The sequence below is a fragment of the Equus asinus genome, chromosome 23 (assembly GCF_041296235.1).
Source record: "Equus asinus isolate D_3611 breed Donkey chromosome 23, EquAss-T2T_v2, whole genome shotgun sequence".
Lineage (NCBI taxonomy): Eukaryota > Metazoa > Chordata > Mammalia > Perissodactyla > Equidae > Equus > Equus asinus.
In genome coordinates this window covers 13,750,822-13,769,427 of record NC_091812.1, presented here as the reverse complement: position 1 = coordinate 13,769,427, position 18,606 = coordinate 13,750,822, and the positions used below count along the sequence as shown (strand labels likewise).

At 41.5% G+C, this 18,606-nt stretch overlaps 1 protein-coding gene across 3 annotated transcripts in view; it reads left to right on the top strand.

Moving 5' to 3' along the window:
• Nucleotides 1–2,951: 2,951 nt before the first annotated feature.
• Nucleotides 2,952–18,606, top strand: part of LOC106844422 (zinc finger protein 782-like) — a 37,028-nt gene continuing 21,373 nt past the window's right edge. For 2 of the 3 annotated variants that reach the window (XM_044756579.2, XM_044756577.2), the window contains exons 1-2: nucleotides 8,946–9,199; nucleotides 9,791–9,917. In XM_044756579.2, the coding sequence (XP_044612514.1) occupies nucleotides 9,080–9,199; nucleotides 9,791–9,917 (247 nt within the window). In that variant the 5' untranslated portion in view covers nucleotides 8,946–9,079. Of the gene's footprint in view, nucleotides 3,090–4,440; nucleotides 4,669–5,042; nucleotides 5,137–8,945; nucleotides 9,200–9,790; nucleotides 9,918–18,606 lie in introns of those variants that run through there. The other variant, XM_014861849.3, reaches the window with a different exon arrangement.

Here is an 18,606-nt window from a genome sequence, read left to right as displayed (position 1 = left end):
GTTCCCCACCAGAACTGACAGAGGTTTTGTGTTTCCATACTAGTATTTCTCTGTTTCTCTCCACGGGGCATTCCTGTGACCACCCCAGATCCCCCATGGTACTCTCGCACTCCTGGGTACCTTTGTACAGGGGCTGCCATGTCAGTAAAACGAAAGCCCAACCTCTCAGGGTGAGTCCGCCTTGGGCGAAGAGAAGGCAGACACGGTGAGGCAGGAGGACAGACCTCTCTCAGTTGGGACGGACAGATCAGGAACAGACCAGCTTCACTGGTGAGAACCACTCCAATCCCTTCTCCCAAGGGTCTCTTTCCTGACGGAAATCATCTCAGGATGATACTCACTTTGTGTGGTTGTTGAGAAGATGAAATGGAAGGCAAATACCAAGTATCTAGAGCTGTTTCTGACACATAGAAGATAAGTTGTTCAGTAAGTGTGAGTTCCGCTGCCACCTGTCTCTTTGCTTTCGGTGTTTCAGTCCAAGATCAGGCAGAGCGAGGCAAGGGGGAGGATCAGAGCTGAACGCCGTCTCCCTTCCCCGGCACTTCTCTCGCAGGGCCCGCCTCGTCTACACCCGCCGGCCCCGACGGAGAAGAGGGAAGAGGCGGAGCGTGTCGCGGCTCTGGGGGCGGGTAGCCGCCCCTCTCAGCACTCCCAGGTCCGGCCTCGGAGTCCGGGGTCCTAGGGGTGCGGTGGGGTGGGGGCGAGAGAGACCATTTCTTAGGAAAGGTGTTGGGGGGGTTATTTTTATATGTTTATTTTTAGAAAACGTACGTTCTCTTAAAGAATTTAGTAATTTCCCAGAAACATTTAAATTTTGAAAGTTATTTGTTTTACTTGAGAGCTGTGCGTATGGCCCTACTTTGTCCCAGCGCCTGCATCGTGGTCCTAACAAGGTGATTGCAGCTTCTCTGGCCCGCTGCTCTGAACGCCAGCTCCAGACACGCGCCACCTTCTCACTTTCTCTTCTTCCTGGACCTGTATTGCTGCAGGAAAAGTGTTCAATGGTTTAGCAATAGCATATGTATGAATGTGTGAGGGACATTGCTGTGTCTTTCAACACATCTCTGATCGTTATATTGTTTATTTTTGTCCCATTGATAGTTCCTTCAGGTTAAAAAGTGAAAAAAACGTTGAGAGAAAACAAGCTGACAAACGTTTGAGATTCTAATCTGAATTTTGGCAAGGAATGTTTAGTGTTCTCATATAGAAAACTGGCACTTATTCAAGTTCTTTGTAATGTCAGGAGTAAAGCTTTATGCTCGTGTTCTCATGGATTGCGCTAGGTTCTTGATGACTCTATTCCTTTTTTCTCCCAGTGTGAACAGGATCTAATTAAAAAAAAATCTATCATTGTCATAAGAAATGATGGATGTTATAAAAATATTTACCAAAAGTATGCTCATTAGATGTAATTTAGTAACAAGAAGTTCCTATAATATTATGACCATATGCCCCTAATTTGCAAATAAGACAAGAGGATGCTCACTTTAGGTTTAAGTAGGGTCATCTCCGGGATGTGAATGATTTGCCTGATAACTGTTTTCTTATTTTGGATTGTGTATATTTTTGTGTATTACTCATGTAATTTTGAAAAGGTTCTTTGCTTTTTTTTTCCTTTTAAGCCCTGCTGCTTATAGATACTGCTCTTTTCTGTGTCAAAGATAAAGCGGTGAGAACAGATTAGTTAGCTCCCACTTCCATTGCCTGTCACTCACCTGCAAGCATAGAAAGGGCTGTGGCTGCACTCTCTATCTCGGCCACTAGTTAAAGTGGTGAGAACAGATTTTAATTGGTAATATACAATTGCAATAGGGAAGAGAATCCAGTATGAACTGAACTCAACTTCGATTTGTACAGAGGTGACTGGGAGTTTTAAGGGGAGAATGAAGGAATAGAGAGAGGGTGAGCCAGGGCTCAGCAGAGTGAAGGAAGTGAAAAATTACAAAAAGTGGGAAGCAGGGATTGGTCCATGTGAAAGCCATCTGGGTTTGCTAACTGGCACTTAATGAAATTAGGGTCCTACTCTCCCACAGCGACTGGGAGACAGGGACCCTAGCTTCAGGTTTTGGCTGGAACAGAGAGATCCTTTTGGCTACCTTGAGTCTTCTCAGGGAGGCACTTTAAGGGGGATTAATGTCATTGAAGGGATGAGACTGTTAGAAACTTTAGTATTTTGTTCAAGTCTTTATAGGTCGAAGTTGACAGGCCTAGTTGAGAAGCAGGCTTAGAGGAGCCTAGCTGGAGTTTGGTGAAGGAGAGAAAATTTTTTTCATTTAGTACTGCTGTGCTCCATTTTTAATTGTTTTATAACCATTTCACAGTCTTATTCCTAGGAAATATCTCTATGAACTTTAAAATCTCTCTGCAGCTTTGCATTTAAAAGGTACACTGATGGAGGTAGTACCCATAATCCCCTCCCCTTTTTTTTCCACTCTTATTGCAAAATTTTCAAGCACTTAGAATATGGTAAAATGTGCATTTATCTATACCCATTTCCTTGCTGAAAAACAACTTTGCTGTATTTACTTTGTCTAATTGCTTTTCCTGAAAATTTGTGAATTAACTTACAAAGATATAATTTCAATCCTAAATACTTCACTATGCTTGCCTTTATGAAACCAGTAGGTTTTTCTATGGACATCCGTATCATATTTACACTGAAGAGAAACCCAGTGCATATTCAAGTTTTCCCAGCTGTCTTCAATGTCTCTGGCAGCTGTTGTTTATTCAATCAGGATTTGCTCAAGGACCACGCATTGTATTTGGCGGTAGACTTCAAGTTTAACCCCTAACATTTGGGGATTCTGAGACGATCTACGCAGCAGAGGTCAACGTCAACATCTTCCAACCGTCTAAAAAACCGGAAACGCTGCCAAGTCTAGGCAAGGAGCGGGCGCGGAGTTATATGGGAAATGTAGTCTTGTACCGAACCGGCTCGCCGCGCAGCACCCCGGGAACGGGTTTTCTGTGCTCCATCTGCGGATGTACAGCCTTAGTCCCGCCCCTCGGCTTCCGCTGTCTGGGCGGCTGTGTGGAGAGGGTCGGGCAGCTCTCCATTGCTGGGGTAGTGCCGAGGGGTCGTACCTCAGGTGAGAAGGCGCGGGTGGTGGGGAGTCTGGGCGGCTTGGGGACCAGCATGGCGGGTGCACGTGTCCCCGGGGAGGAGGAAACGAGAAGTCCCGGGAGTCCCTCAGGGGGTCTCTGCAGTGTAGGAGCCTGTACAGCCCGTCGGGGGCGGGGGTCGCGTGCCCGCCCGCCCGCCTGCAGCCCGACCCGCGAGGAGCCCGGGGCGGGGCGGGGGCGTGTATAATGGCGACCGTGAGCGGCCGCAAAGCGCGGGCTGTGGGTCGGCGGGGAGAACCAGAAAGGCCCGGCCAGTCCCGGCCCTGTACCTGCAGGCGGGGCGACAGAGGGCCCCCGGGTGAGAGTCCGCTTTCTCACCGGACGGTGCTGCTGTTGTTCTGAGAGTTAGGTCAGTTCGCACCTAAAGAACACAGCCGCCTGAGTGACGCCTGCTGCTGTGTTCGCAAGACGCTTCGTTCCGTTTAGTGGGTGGCTTGTGCAAACCCCACAGCTGCTCTGTGAGGTCCGCATGACCATCAGCGTTAAAAGAAAAAAAGGAACCGAGGCTCGGGTTGGTGGAGGCACGTGCTCGGCTCGCAAACTAGCGGGGAGGGACCTTCAGTATAATAGTGAGAGTGCTTCAAATCTTAGGCTTCGTCTAGATATCACGTCTGCCAGGACCGGCATTACGCCTTCGCAGCCCTTAGCAGAGGAACCTGTCCCTGAAAACCCGGGCAGTGTGCGTGGGCTCTCACCACTGTCGCGTGTGTTCTGGAACTTCTGGGGTCTCATCAGAGTCCTTGGGTCAGACAGACGCCCGCAGCTCTTCCTGCACTGGCAGGTTCTCTGTGTTTTCAGTTCGAAATTGTAGTGAATTCCAAGAGTCAGGTTTTTGGCCCTAAAGTGAATTTGTTTCCCAGACCCGGGTCCCAGATCTTGGGAAACAAATTTATTTTAGAACAAAGCAGCTCTTGTGATGTAGGAATCAGGAGGTTTCTAGGAACAAGAATATTACCTGGAAGCGAACACTCCTGTTCTTACTGTTCTTGCCAAAGATTCAAAGCTGAGGCAAACAAGCACAGAAAAGAGCAGGGGCTAAATTTGCATGGTCAGAAGCAGTAGTTGACCCCCTTGCCCAGTTATGGAGATGTTGCCACGTCCAGACGCCACCGCGCTGTGCGATAGTGGGAGATTTGGGCCAACTTTGAGAAGAGGGGGGTGAGTTGGGGTGGCCCAGGGGTGTGCTGCCTGAGAAAGGCCGCTTTGGGAGAGCCTGTGCGAGTGAGGTGTGGGGAAAGGTCTGCCCAGCCAAAGGGTGAAATTCCGTCTCCACTGTTGCTAAATGGCCCCCGTCCCTTCATTCTCCACTCTTTTCAGATGCTGTGCTGCTCTCACACGTGTCAGCTCCTACACGTGACATTTTTGACTTATCCTGACCTCACAGAATCCCACAGTGATGGGTCACGAAGGGCTTCCATGGTCATCTACTTCTGACTCTTGAAAGCTTTAAAGAAATTGGACCTGAGCAGTTCAGTGACTTGTCAAGGCACACCCAGTGTGTGACAGAACCAGGAGGAAAACACAGTGCAGTGCACTCCGTCACAGGTAAGTCACCAAAAGCATGTTAAGAAAAGGACCTTTTGAGAAACTAACTTAGTTAAAAATGAATGAACAATTCTTGCCTTAAAGCACTCTATTCCTTTTAGTGAGCTTTCTGTGGATTTTCTCTGAGTGGTAAGCACTGTTAATAGGAAAATAGTTAAGTGATGTAGCCTAAGTATTTTGCTATGTTAATTTTAATGAAAGAGTGATGCTTTATCCTTTATGTACTGTAACTAATTCTCTCTTGTATTGGTTATTGCTGTTAACCATTAAAAAAAAAACTGAATTGTCATTTAACCATGGAAAAGTTTATATTTCGTCAGTGAAAAGCTGTGGGTTTTAGTCCACATGACCATTTCTGAATCTTACATGGATAGGTGGTGCTGCCTCTGCCTGGTCCTCCCCAGGCTTCCCAGCTGAACCATCACAGTTCTCTACACTGCCAGGAGCAGCAGAATGGACACATCTCAGGTGAGCTCTTTGTTCATTCTCCACTTCACACTGTAATGGGTTTATGAGGTTTATAGGGGTCCATACGTTAAATGGAAAAGGAGAAATAGAAATAAAGCCAGGCTTGAGGGAAAATAAACACTTCCATGTTAGCTCTGATGTTTGCTTTTGGTTCTTGGTAGGTAACCCTTGTTTAATAAGTATATTCCCTGCAGTTATCAGTTTGCTTAGATTTCAGTTTAGTCAGGAAGGTGCATTGAATTATGTTGAGTACTTTTTCTGTCTTGCAATATTATGATTTATAAGAAATACATATATTTGGTAATTCACATGACTGAATCATATTTCGCAGATATATTTGGTGAAACTTGTGGAATTTCCTGAGCCATAGGAGCAACGGGAACATCGTTTGTTACAGTATTTGGTCTCTTGTTCTCAGTTCCTGAAATCTCCTCAGAGCCGCAAAAGTCTTGTTTATGTTAATGAAGGTGGCTTTTGGGCCCCACCCAAGGAGGGGCGCTGGTTGCCAGGAGAAGCAGCTGTGTGATCAGAGGATTGGAACTTTCAGTCCCAACCCTGATTTCTAGAGAGAGGAGGGGGCTTGAGGTTGAATCTATTGCCAATGAGCAGTGACTCAGTGGATCATGACTATGTAATGAAGCCTCCATAAAAACCCAAGAGGACAGCTCTTTGGCCCTTGTGTTTGGAGAGAGCTACGTGCCACCCTGCTGGGCCCCATGCTCCATGAGGACAGAAGCTGTTCGAGACCTTGCCCTTATGTATCTTTTCATCTGGCTTTTGATTTGTATCCTTCAGTATCCTTTGTAATAAATCAGTAGTCTAGTGAGTAAATGGGTTTTCTCGAGTTCAGTGAACCATTCTAGTAGGTTAATTGAACCACAGGAGAGGGTCATGGGAACCTGTCATTTATAGCCTGTTGGTCAGAAGTGCAGGTAACAACCTGGACTTGTGATTGGCATCCTGAGTTGGAGGGGGTTGTTGGAACCCCCAGTTTGTAGCCTGTTGGTCGGAAGCACAGGGCTTGCAGCTAGCATCTGAGGTGGAGAGTGGTCTTGTGGGACTGAGTCCTTTACCTGTGGAATCTGGGTCTCTCTCCAGGTAAGTAGCATCAGAATTGAGCTGAATTATTAGACACCCCGCTGGCTGGCGTCTGAGAACTGCTCACTGATGTGGGGAAGCCTCCACACTCACGTTGCAATGGGTCCGGGAACACTTAGTATTGTATCTGTTGAAATAGAGACATGGCTTATTTCCTTTAATCTATAAATATTGTGAGTAGCATAATGAATTTTCTGATATTAATTTATTGTTGATTTTCTGTATATACCCTGCTTGCTGATGAGTTGCTTTGTATATATGTTGACTGGGGTCTTTCTGCTAGTACTTATTTATTTCTATATCACAATTATGTGAGCCTGTAATTTCCTTTTCCTGTGTTCCTATCCAATTTTGGTTTTTGGTTTTAACCTCACAAAAAGAATGGGACACATTCCTGCTCCTTTTTTCTTTGCTTAACATTTTTCTCCCTGTAATTTATATAGGAAAAATTACCTGTTATTTGTGGGGGGATTTTTGTGTGAAGATTTGAGCATCAAATCAGTAGATCTCTGCTGTGTTTTTCTCTCACCATGTGTCTTTCAAAGAACATAAGTACTTAATTGATCAAGTTTTCAAAGTTTTTAATCTTTTTCTTTTGCTAGTTATGCTTTTTTGGTCGTATGTAAAAAAATCTTCCTCTAAACCAAGGTCACAAAGATTTCCTTTCATATTTTTATGTTTTATAATTACAGGTCTGTCATCATTTTGAGTTAATTTTTTATTTGTGGTATGAGTTATAGATCAAGATTGTTTATTTAATTTTGCTTGTGTATGTCTGATAGTTCCAACAACATTTGTAGGAAAGAACATACCTTCTCCACTGAACTGCATTGGCACCTCTGCTGGGAACTATTTGACTTTGTGTTGTTTGTAGTTGTTTCTGGAGTCAGTATTCTCTTCTGTTGATCTATGTCAGTCCTTTTGCTAATACCATACTGCCTTGCTTACTGTTCCTTTAAAATAAATATTGAAATCAGTAATGTGAATCTCCAAACCTTGTTCTTTTTCCATAATTGTGTTGGATATTCTAAGTCCTTTCCCTCTTCATATAAGTTTTAGAATCCACTTTTCTGTCTTCAGATTGAGCTCTGATTTTGTGTGTGATCGCAATGACTCTGTACATCAATTTTAGACCTCCTTTTTGTGTTCCAAAATCATGCAACCAGCAGTGAAGTGTATAGTTCCATGTGTATGTTCACAGATACTTTGAATGCAAATGAAGAACATTTGCCCGTTACCTTACTTTTGTTCTTCTAATCTCGGTGTGTGGCTGAGTTAGAAAACCCAGTAGTCTTCCTTCCTGTATGTCTCCTTTACTGTTCATGCAGAATACTTCTGACACTTCTGATCACCAAAAGTGTGGGTTTTTGCCCCCACCAAGCAATTCTCTGCAACACCAGCTAGGTGTCCTACAATTTAGCTCAATTCTGACACCATCTACCTGGAGATAGCATCAGATCCCATAGGTTAAGGGCTCAGACTCACGATACTGCTCCTACTCCACTTCAGATGCCAGTTGCAAGTCCAAGTTGTCCTGTGATTCTGACATATAAATCTTTTTATGACTGTAAATCTAAGGTTCCCATGACTCCCTCCTTGGGTTCGATTAATTGTTAGAGCGGCTCACAGAGCTCAGGGAAACACTTAAGTTTACCAGTTTAGTAAAGGATATGATACAGGATACAGATGGACAACCAGATGAAGAGATATATAGAGAGAGGTCTGGGAGGGTCCCAAGTGCAGGACTTCTGTCCCCATGGAGTTGGGTGCATTGCCCATCTGATAGACAGTTGTGTTCACCAACCTGGAAGCTCTTCAAATCCCGTACTTTTTTTCTTTTTTAAAGATTTTTTTTTTTTTTTTTTCCTTTTTCTCCCCAAAGCCCCCCGGTACATAGTTGTATATTCTTCGTTGTGGGTCCTTCTAGTTGTGGCATGTGGGACGCTGCCTCAGCGTGGCTTGATGAGCAGTGTCATGTCCGCGCCCAGGACTCGAACCAACGAAACACTGAGCCGCCTGCAGCGGAGCGCGCGAACTTAACCACTCGGCCACGGGGCCAGCCCCCAAATCCCGTACTTTTGGGATTTTTATGAAGGATTCATCACATGGGCATGATCAGTGATTAACTCTATTTCAGACTCCTCTCTCCTCTCTAGAAAAGCCAGGGCAGGGCTAAAAATTCCAAGCTTCTAATTATGGCTTGGTATTTTGGTGACCAGCCCCCATTCGGGAGCCTATCAGAATTGGCTCACTAGAACAGAAGATGCAGTTAGTGCTCTTATCACTTAGGAATTTACAAGGGTTTTAGGAGCTCTAGTCAGGAACTAGGGGCAGAGACCTATGTGTATATATATGTGTGTATATATAGATATATATATATTTTTTCTATTATCTCACAGTGGCATCACTTTACCCAGTTGCTCATGCAGCTTCTCTCGATACAGCTGTACAAAAAAATAATGATTGAAATTTTGTTCCTTTCTCTTATAAGGGATCAGTTTCCCGTTCTTCATCCCCATTGCTTTACTTTAATATAGGTTGTCTCATTTTTTTCTTTTTTTGATTCAGTTTATTTAAACTAAAAATACCCAAAATAGTTCACCCATTCCTCCCTGCCACCTTGCCTCTGGTAGCCACCAATCTGTTCTCTATCTCTATAAGCTTAGTTTTTTTTGTTTTAGATTCCACATATAAGAGAGATCATACAATATTTGTCTTTCTCTGTCTGACTGACTTCAGTTGGCACAGGGTCCTCGAGGTCCTTAAATTGGTCTCTTCTGTTTTGCTGCATAAGACTTCCTCCGCTCTTCTTCCAGAGCATTGCTTCTGAAAGACAAGTCTGATCATGTGTACTGCCTCCAGGGTTTACAGATATCTCTTCATTGATTCCCCCTTGTCCCAGCAGAGAACTCCAAATGGGTGTATGTACCCTAGAAAGCGTTCAGAACAGTCCATTGGAGTACAGGTAAAGATTACAGGAAGCCTAGTTATAATAACTATCTAAAAAAAAGGCACTAAATGTAATCAGTAATGTGGTAACTGACAGTCTATTATATAATTTGTAAGTAAATACAAATACATTAGGGAGTAAGAGTAATATTTCTACCAATTATGTTAGTACCCCAAAGTGTAAGACAGTGATAGGGCCATAATAGGCACCCATCATAAAATTTTGTTTTAACAAAATTTTGTTTTATTTATTTATTTTTTTATTTTTTATGTGAGGAAGATTCACTGTGAGCTAAAATCTTCTTTTTTGCTTGAGGAAGATTAGCCCTGAGCTAACATCTGTGCCAGTCTTCTGTATTTTTTGTATGTGGGATGCCTCCACAGCATCAGCTGATGAGTGGAGTAGGTCCGAGCGTGGGATCCTATCCCATGAACCCTGGGCTGCGAAAGCGGAGTACACGAAACTTTAACCACTTGGCCATGGGGCCGGCCCCTAAAATTTCATTTTAAATTCTCACAGTAAACATGGTACAAAGTAATTTTCAAAGGTGTTTCCATATCGTCTGTTTCTGAACCCTTCAGATTGAATAGAAATGTGCTGTTACAGGCATTAGTGTCATTCAAGGATGTGACTGTGGAGTTCAACCAGGAGGAGTGGCGGCACCTGGGCCCTGCTCAGAGGGCCCTGTACAGAGATGTGATGCTGGAGAACTACAGCCACCTCGTCTCCGTGGGTGAGCAGACCTTACCATGTGACTCCCTCTAGAATGCAATTCCATTTTCTCTCTCCTTTTTAATTTTTAAAATACTTGTGTTGGGGTATAATTAACAGAAAATGAAAGTCGGTAGTTTTCGTTATATAATGTGATGAGTTTCAGAAATGTGTATAGGTGATTACCACCACCAAAATAATGATATAAAATATTTCTGTCACCCCAAAAAGTTGCCATGTAGCTCTTTGCGGTGATTCTTCTCTCCTCATCCCTCTCCCTTGCCCTGATCCACCACTGACCTGCTTTCTGTTGCAATAGTTTACCTTTCTAGAATTTTATATACGTCATACAGCATTTGCTCTTTCTTGCTTTGTTCACTTAGTTTTTGAGAGTCACGTATGTCATTGTGTATGTTATTCCTTTTATTCCTAAGTAGTATTCCTTTGCATGCATATATCGCAATTTGTCATCCGTATACCAGTTGATAGACATAGATTTTTTCCTATTTGGGCTGTTAGGAATGAAGCTGCTATGGCCGTCTAAGTTCAGGTCTTTGTGTAGGCTTGTGTTTTCATTTCTCGTGTAAATACCCAGAAATATGATATTACTGGTCTTATGGTAACTTTATAAGAACTGCGAGATGTTTCTAAAGTGGCTGAGCCAATTTGCATGCCCCCTAGCAGTGCATGATAGTTGTAGTTGCTCCACATCTTCACCAACATTTGGTATTGTAAGTCTTATTTTTTTTAAAGATTCTAGTGGGCATCTCGCTATCTTATTGGGTTTTAGTTTGTGTTTTCCTGATAATTAATGAAGTTGAACATCTTTTCATGTGCTGTTTATTTTCTTTTTTGAAGTCTGTTCAAATCTTTAGACCATTCAAAAAAAACTTTTTTTGGTCTTAGTGAGTTGAAAGAGTTTTATATATAATCTAGATAAAAGACCATAATCAGATAAATATTTTGTTAATGCTTCCTACTCTCCTGGTGCTTGCTCGTATTTTCTTAACAATGTCTTAGAAGAGCAGTTTTCTGTTTTTTTAATATGTCATTGTTTCTTCTTTTATATTTCATGGTTTTTGTGTCTTTTCAAAAGAAATTTTTGTCTAATCCACGGTCACTAAAATTTCCTTCTATGTTTTCTTGAAGAAGTTTTAGAATTTTATGTGTAGGCCTATGATTCATTGGCAGTTAATTTTTCCATATGATGTGAAATAAGGGTTCTGGTTCATTTTTTGCATCTCTGTGTGTAGTTATAGCGACAGCATTTGCTTTATTATTTTATTATTTTTCTTTTTTTTTTTTTTTTGAGGAATATTAGCCCTAAGGTAACTACTGTCAATCCTCCTCTTTTTGCTGAGGAAGGCTGGCCCTGAGCTAACATCCATGCCCGTCTTCCTCTACTTTATACATGGGACGCCTACCACAGCATGGCTTTTGCCATGTGGTGCCATGTTCGCACCCGAGATCCGAACTACAGAACCCCAGGCTGCCTAGAAGCGGAAGGTGCGAACTTAACTGCTGTGCCACCAGGCTGGCCCCAGATTATTTTTCAATTGAAGTACCTTGGCAACTTTGTCAAAAACAAGTTGACCATGTATCTTGTAGTTCTGTGTCTGGACTCTATTCTGTTTAATGGATCTGCATGTCTGTAACACACCTTGATTATGTAGCTTTGTGGGAAGTTGTTAAATAAGGAAGATTTAGTCCTCCAAATATGTTTTTCACTTAAGAATTATTTTGATTATTATACATTCTTTGTCATTTCCATATAAATTTTAGAATTTCTTGTCAATTTCTTAAAAACTTTGCTTGGAATTCTGGTTGAGTTCTGAGTTTTTAGAATAGTCTAGGGACAATTTACATCTTAACAATATTGCTGCTTCTGATCCAATTAAAATGGTCCCTCGCACTTTAATTTTTCTTTTCAATGATTTGTAGCTTTCAGTGTCTATGTTTTACATATATTTTGTTTAGATATATCCTGTGATTTTGATGATATAAATGGCACATATTTTACAATTTCAATTTCTAATTGTTTCTTGGAAGTACATAGAAATCCAATTGACTTATGTATATTGATGTTATGTTTTGTAACTTTGCTAGTCTTATTTATTTTAGCAGATTCCCAAGGATGTTTTACATGCACAGTTATCTGTGAATAAAGATGTTACTTCTTCATTTCTAAACTATATGCCTTTTATTTCTTTTTCTTTAATAACTGGCTAGGACCATCAATCCAATCATTTGTTGTTTAATGAGGGAGACACATTTCAGAGAAATGTGTTGTTAGGCAATTTCATGGTTGTGCAAACACCATAGTTTACTTACACGAACCTAAGTAGTATAGCCTGCTGCGCACCTAGGCTATATGGTACTAATGTTATGGGACCACCATTGTATATGCGGTCCATCATTGACGGAATATTCATTATGTGGCGTGTGACTGTAATAACAATGAACACAAGTGGTGAGAGAAGATACTCTTGTCTTGTTTCTAATCTTAGAGGTAAAGCATTCCTTCTTCACCATGACATAATTAATTAACTAAATTAATTGTAGGTTTTTTATAGTTGCCCGTGATCAGTTTGAGGAAGTTCCCTAATCTGCTGGAAGTTGTTTGTTTGTTTGTTTGTTTTTGCGAGAGAGATTCACCCTGAGCTAACATCTGTTGCCAACCTTCCTCTTTTTTTGTGTGTGTGAGCTGCTGCCACAGCATGGCCACTAACAGATGAATGGTGTAGGTCCAAACCCGGGAACTGAACCCAGGCCACTGAAGTGGAGTGCACCAGGCTTAACCACTAGGCCACTGGGGGTGGACCTGAAAGTGTTTTTTTTAATTATTGATAATTGATAATCATCATCAGATGTTCTTTCTTTATCTTTTGAGATAATCACATGGTTTTTCTTTTTTGTTCGGTTAATATTTTGAATTACATTAATTTTTGAATGTTCAACCAACCTTGAATTTCTGGGATGAACCCTACTTGTTCATACTTTATTATATTTTTGGATTTGGTTCATTAACATTTTAAGGATTTTTGCACATATCTTTTTTTTTTTTTTTTAAAGATTTTATTTTTTTCCTTTTTTTCTCCCCAAAGCCCCCTGGTACATAGTTGTATATTCTTCGTTGTGGGTCCTTCTAGTTGTGGCATGTGGGATGCCGCCTCAGCGTGGTCTGATGAGCAGTGCCATGTCCGTGCCCAGGATTCGAACCAACGAAACACTGGGCCGCCTGCAGCGGAGCGCGCGAACTTAACCACTCGGCCACGGGGCCAGCCCCATGCACATATCTTTTTAAAGGATATTTGTATGTTTATTGTAATGTCCCCTCAGGGATTTGGTATCATGATAATACTTGTCTTATAAAGTGAGTTGAACCATTTCTCCTGTTTTCCGGAAGAGTTTGGATAGAATTGATATTATTTCTTCCTTAAATATTTAGTAGAATTCACCATGGAAGCAGTCTGAACTTGGAGTTTTTTTTGTGGGGAGGTTTTCATTAAGAGTGAAATTTCTGGGGCTGGCCTGGTGGTGCAGCGGTTAAGTGTGCACATTCTACTTCTTTGGTGGCCCGGGATTCGCTGGTTTGGATCCTGGGTCTGGACATGGCACCGCTTGGCAAGCCGTGCTGTGGTAGGCGTCCCACATATAAAGTAGAGGAAGATGGGCATGGATGTTAGCTCAGGGCCAGTCTGCCTCAGTAAAAAGAGGAGGATTGGCAGCAGATGTTAGCACAGGGCTAATCTTCCTCAAAAAAAAAAAAAAAGATGAAATTTCTTTATTAGCTTTAATGTATTTTGGGTTATCTTTTTTTGTGGTAAAATATACCCAACATAAAATTTACCATTATAATGATTTTTAAGTGCAGAGTTCTGTAGCATTAAATATACTCATATGTTGTGCATCCATTACCACCATTTATCTCCAGATAAATACCATATTTATCCTTCTGTGTATGGCTTATTTCACTCAGAGTAATCTCTTTAAGGTTACTATGTTGAGTAACAGTGGTGAGAACAGGCATCCTGTCTCTGTCTCGTTCCCACTTTTAGGGGGAGAGCATTCAGTCTTTGACTATTAACTATATTAATTATATGTTTTTTATAGGCGTTCTTTATCAAGTTGAGGAAATTCCTAGTTTTCTTAGGGATTTTTATCATGCCTGGGGATTAATTTCCTTCCTCCTTCTTATTTGAGCCTTACTTTGCTCTTCTTTTCCTAATTGAGATGAAGGCTTGATTATTGACTTGAGACCTTTCCTGTTTTCTATTGTCAGGATTTAGTGGGATATGTTTCCATCTCAGCACTGTTTTAGCTGCATCCCACAAATTTTGATATGTCATTTTCATTTCATTTTGTTCAGTGTATTTTCTTGATTTCCCATGAGACTTGTTCTTGAAAGGATTACTTAGAAATGTGCTCTTTAATTTCAAAGTATTTGGAGATTTTTCTGTACCTTTTGATTTTTAGTTTGATTTCATTGTGGTTAGAGAACATACTTTATTTCAATTCTATTAAGCTTTCCTTTTTTTTTGTGAGGAAGATTATCCCTGAACTAACGTTTGTGCCAGTCTTCCTCTATTTTTTGTATGTGGCTTGATGAGTGTGGTGTGTAGGTCTGCGCCTGGGATCCAAACCCGCGAATCCCAGGCCACTGAAGTGGAACATGTGAACTGAACCACTGTGCCACTGGGCCAGCCCTGAACTTTTTTTTTTTAATGGTCCAGGATATTGTCTATCTTGGTACAAGTTCTATGGATTCTTGAAAAGAATGTTATTTTGCTGTTATAGGATGGACTATTCTGTAAATGTGTGTTAGATCATGTTGCTTGATGGTTTGGTTAAGTTGTGTATCCTTGCTTATTATCTGTCTAGTTCTATCAGTTGTTGGAAGAGGGTGTTGAAGGGTCTAGCTATAATTATCGATTTATCTGTTTCTCCTTTTAGTCCTCTTAGTTTTTGCTTCATATATTTTGAAGCTCTGTTGTTTGGTATATACATATTTAGTATTGCTCTGTCGTTTTGGTAGATTGTTCCTTTAATCGTTATGTAGTGTCCTTCTCTGTCTCTGTCAATATTCTTTGCCCTGTGGTCTCCTTCGGCTGAAATTAATATAACTCCTCCAGCGTTTTTTTTTTTTTAATGTTTGCATGCTGTATCTTTTTCTGTCCTGCTTTTAATCTATATCCTTACTTTTGAAGTGAACTTCTTGTAGACAGTACGTAGTTGAATTATGTTTTTAAGTCCATCTGCCTGTTTCTGTCTTTCAGAAGGTACATTTAGATCATTTGCATTTGATGTAATTATTGATATGTTAGGGCTTAAATCTGCTGTTTATTATTTTCTTCTGTTTCTTTTTTGTTTTTCTGCTTTCTTTTTTTGCCTTTCTGTGGGTTACTTGAACATTTTAGAGTTCCGTTTTGATCTGTCTCTAGTGTTTCTGAGGGTGTTTCTATATAGCTTTTTTAGTGGTTTCTCTAGGAGTTAACATTTTATATAAATTATCACAGTCTGCTAGTGTCTACATTTTTGTGGTTTGAGTGAAGTGTACTTCCTTTTACCTTCCCTCATTTATAAGATAATTTTGTTATTTTCTCTCTGTATACTGAGAACTATATCAGACAGTGTTATAATTTTTGCTTCAACCATCAAACAGTTTAGAAAACGTAAGAAGAGAAGGAAAACTTACTGCATTTACCTGTATTTTTTACCCTTTCTGTTGGTCTTTTTTCCTGATAGTCCAAGATACTTAAACATTTACAATCTTTAGAGAACTCTAGCCATTCTTGTATAGTAGTTCTGCTGGTGACAAATGCTCTTAATTTTGCTTCATCTGAGAATGCCTTGATTAAAACTTCATTTTTTGAAGGATATTTTCACTGCATGTTTAATTCTGTGTTGACAGTTTTTAGCACTTGGATAATTGTGCCACTTTCTTAGATCCTCCATGGTTTCTTGTGAGATACCTGCTGTTGTTCCAATTGTTTTTCCTCTCTGGGTAAGGTTGCTTCTATCTTACTGCTTTCACAATATTTTTCTTTTTCCTTAGTTTTCAGATGTCTGACTATTATGTGTGTGTGGATTTATTTGCACTTACTCTGTTTGGGGTTTACTTAGTATAGTAAGGAGTCTGGCTGCATTTTTGATAACTGACACTGATGGCTGATAAGCCCCACCTCCGCCATCCTCTCCTGCTCCACATCTGGGCAAGATGATAATAAAAGTCTACCCTTTCCTTACTTAGCACCAATGAAGCAGTTCAAACCATGCAAATCCTGGCTTATGCGTAGCAACTCTTGCTCTGATCCCATCCTCTAACCACAGTCAAATCCAGGGCCACTTTCTCCTTCCTTCACTCAAACCATTTTCAGACTGTCTTGGGTGTTACCCTACTCTCCTGAAAGCCTCAATATGTGAGTAACATGCATTTTCATGCCCCAGTAATCACTGAAAAACCCCCCAAACTTGAATACATACCGAGGGAGGAAACAGAAAACTGAAACAGAAGCCTGCAGAGTCACACAGTTGGAAGTCTGAAATGTACTAATTCAACAACAAAAAGTAGATAAAAAAGCACCAAGTGCCTTTTGTGCCTTTACAACACATATTCTAAATTAACTTTTACATCTGCTGAGATACACAATTTGGCAAAGCTTCTTGGCCTTAATCAATACTGGGCCAAATTACAGTTATACCTGGGGATTGCAGTAAATTTAAACAAGATACCCCCTATAAGGACAGTTACCAAAGAGAGGACAGTTATGCTTCACCTTGACCGTTGGGATCATTGGCTTACCCAAACTCACTATGGTCATAATATCCCTTGTCCTAAAATGTGATGTAGTGGATCATGGACCCTCTGACCCAACAAGTAATATAATAAAATTGTTTGGCACTTACAATCAATTCGCTTGACAAAATGAGACTCAGTTAACCTACCCCCTCAGTTCTGGTCATTGCACACAATCTTTGCAAGCCAGATCTTAACCACATCCAGCTTTCTCCAGGAGCACAGATATGATATTACGTTGATGACATCCTCCTCTGAGGAGATTCATTTGATACATTCATTCAGGACATAACAAATTCTCATAAAACAGCTCACAAGAAGGAAAGGGCCATTGTGCTACACGTAGCACAAAGCCCCACCATCTCAGTTAAATGCCTGTGAATTATTTGCTTAATTGAAGGAATGCTCTATTCCTGGCACTCATAAAACAGCTCTTGGCACTCTCCATGCACTCAACATTAAAAAGAGCCCAATATCTTTAGTTTTTTTGGTTCTGATGGTAACATGTTCCTCTTAACAAATTTTACTTAAGCTCATTTATAATATTAGTCACAAATTATTCTACTTTGAATGGGGTCCCCTACAAGAAAAGGCTCTAGAATCCATCTGAACTGTAATGTAAAAGGCACCCCTGTTAGTGTCCCCGAGAGACTCTTGCTGTAGAGGTTTTAGCAACCCTTTCTCAAGCCTTTTAGACTTTCTGGACCACCGTACGTACCGTGAAATGCCCGTGAGCTTCTGATGCAAGAAACTGCCTTCTTTGGCCCTGTGTTAATACCGTTAGAGCAGCATTTGTGGACTTTATACTTGGCTGTTCTGGAAGTGGAGACTTTCACAGGCTCTGAGCCTGTGACCCTCAGTACCCAGCTGCTCATTACACCTTGAGTCATAGAAGCAGCATCCCTCAGACTTGGCCAGGCCACTCAGGCCTCCTTGATGAAATGGAAGTGGTATTTACAGGATGGATACAAACATGGCCTCTCTGGCATATCCCATGTGCAAGAGGAGGTGGCCTTCCCTGTCCTCAGTCCCTTACGAGTTGCTTCAGTGCTGGCGGAGATTGTCCTTTCAGACCCCTTGACTACCTAGGGAACCTCTTGGGATCAACTGAGTGAACAGCAAAAGGAGTTTGTACACTGCACGTGGCAGCACCACTGTGCCACATAATGGAATTTGCTGGGGAACTCCTTTTCATCCTTTAACTGGGATATCAGTGATCAAGAATGGGATCTAAGAATCAGTACAATTGGCCACATTTTAAACAGTCATCTTAGCATTGGAGGCTGCCCTGGCCAACAACCTGCCCCATCTGCACAGTTTTACCGAACTTCGGCCATTGCCAATGACCTGGCTGGCTGGTTCAACCAAAGACAGCCACGATTCCTGGTCCAGGGTAGGCCCCTTTGGGGTAAAGGACTCTGGAAATTTCTTGCCTCACATACACCCAAAAATATAAATCAAGGTTACACGTGTCTGCCATACTAAAACCATAATACAAGGCATCACCAAGACACTCTGCATCTCCTCTGGAATTCCACACATCATCAGTAGACCAAAGCAATTATTCAATTTCTCAGAATACACAACACTGGGCTCCTAAAAAAACTTTTACTTTCTTTACAGCCTCAGGTGGCAGTCTTCATAGAGTGCTCATCAGTTCAAATCAAATGAAGCGAAATGGCACATTTCAAACAGCAGGGGTGAATTGTACTAGAGTCTGACTTCATTTTTGATATGTGACTGCTGACAGCTCTCAAGCCCTACCTCCCCCTTCCACTTCTTCCTCATATCTGGGGCAAGCTGATAAGAAAGCTCATGTGTGTCCTTCCTTGGCACCAATGGGGAAGTTCAAACCATGCACACCCCAGCTTGCACGCAAAAACCCTCACCTTGGCCCCACCTTCTAACCACAGTA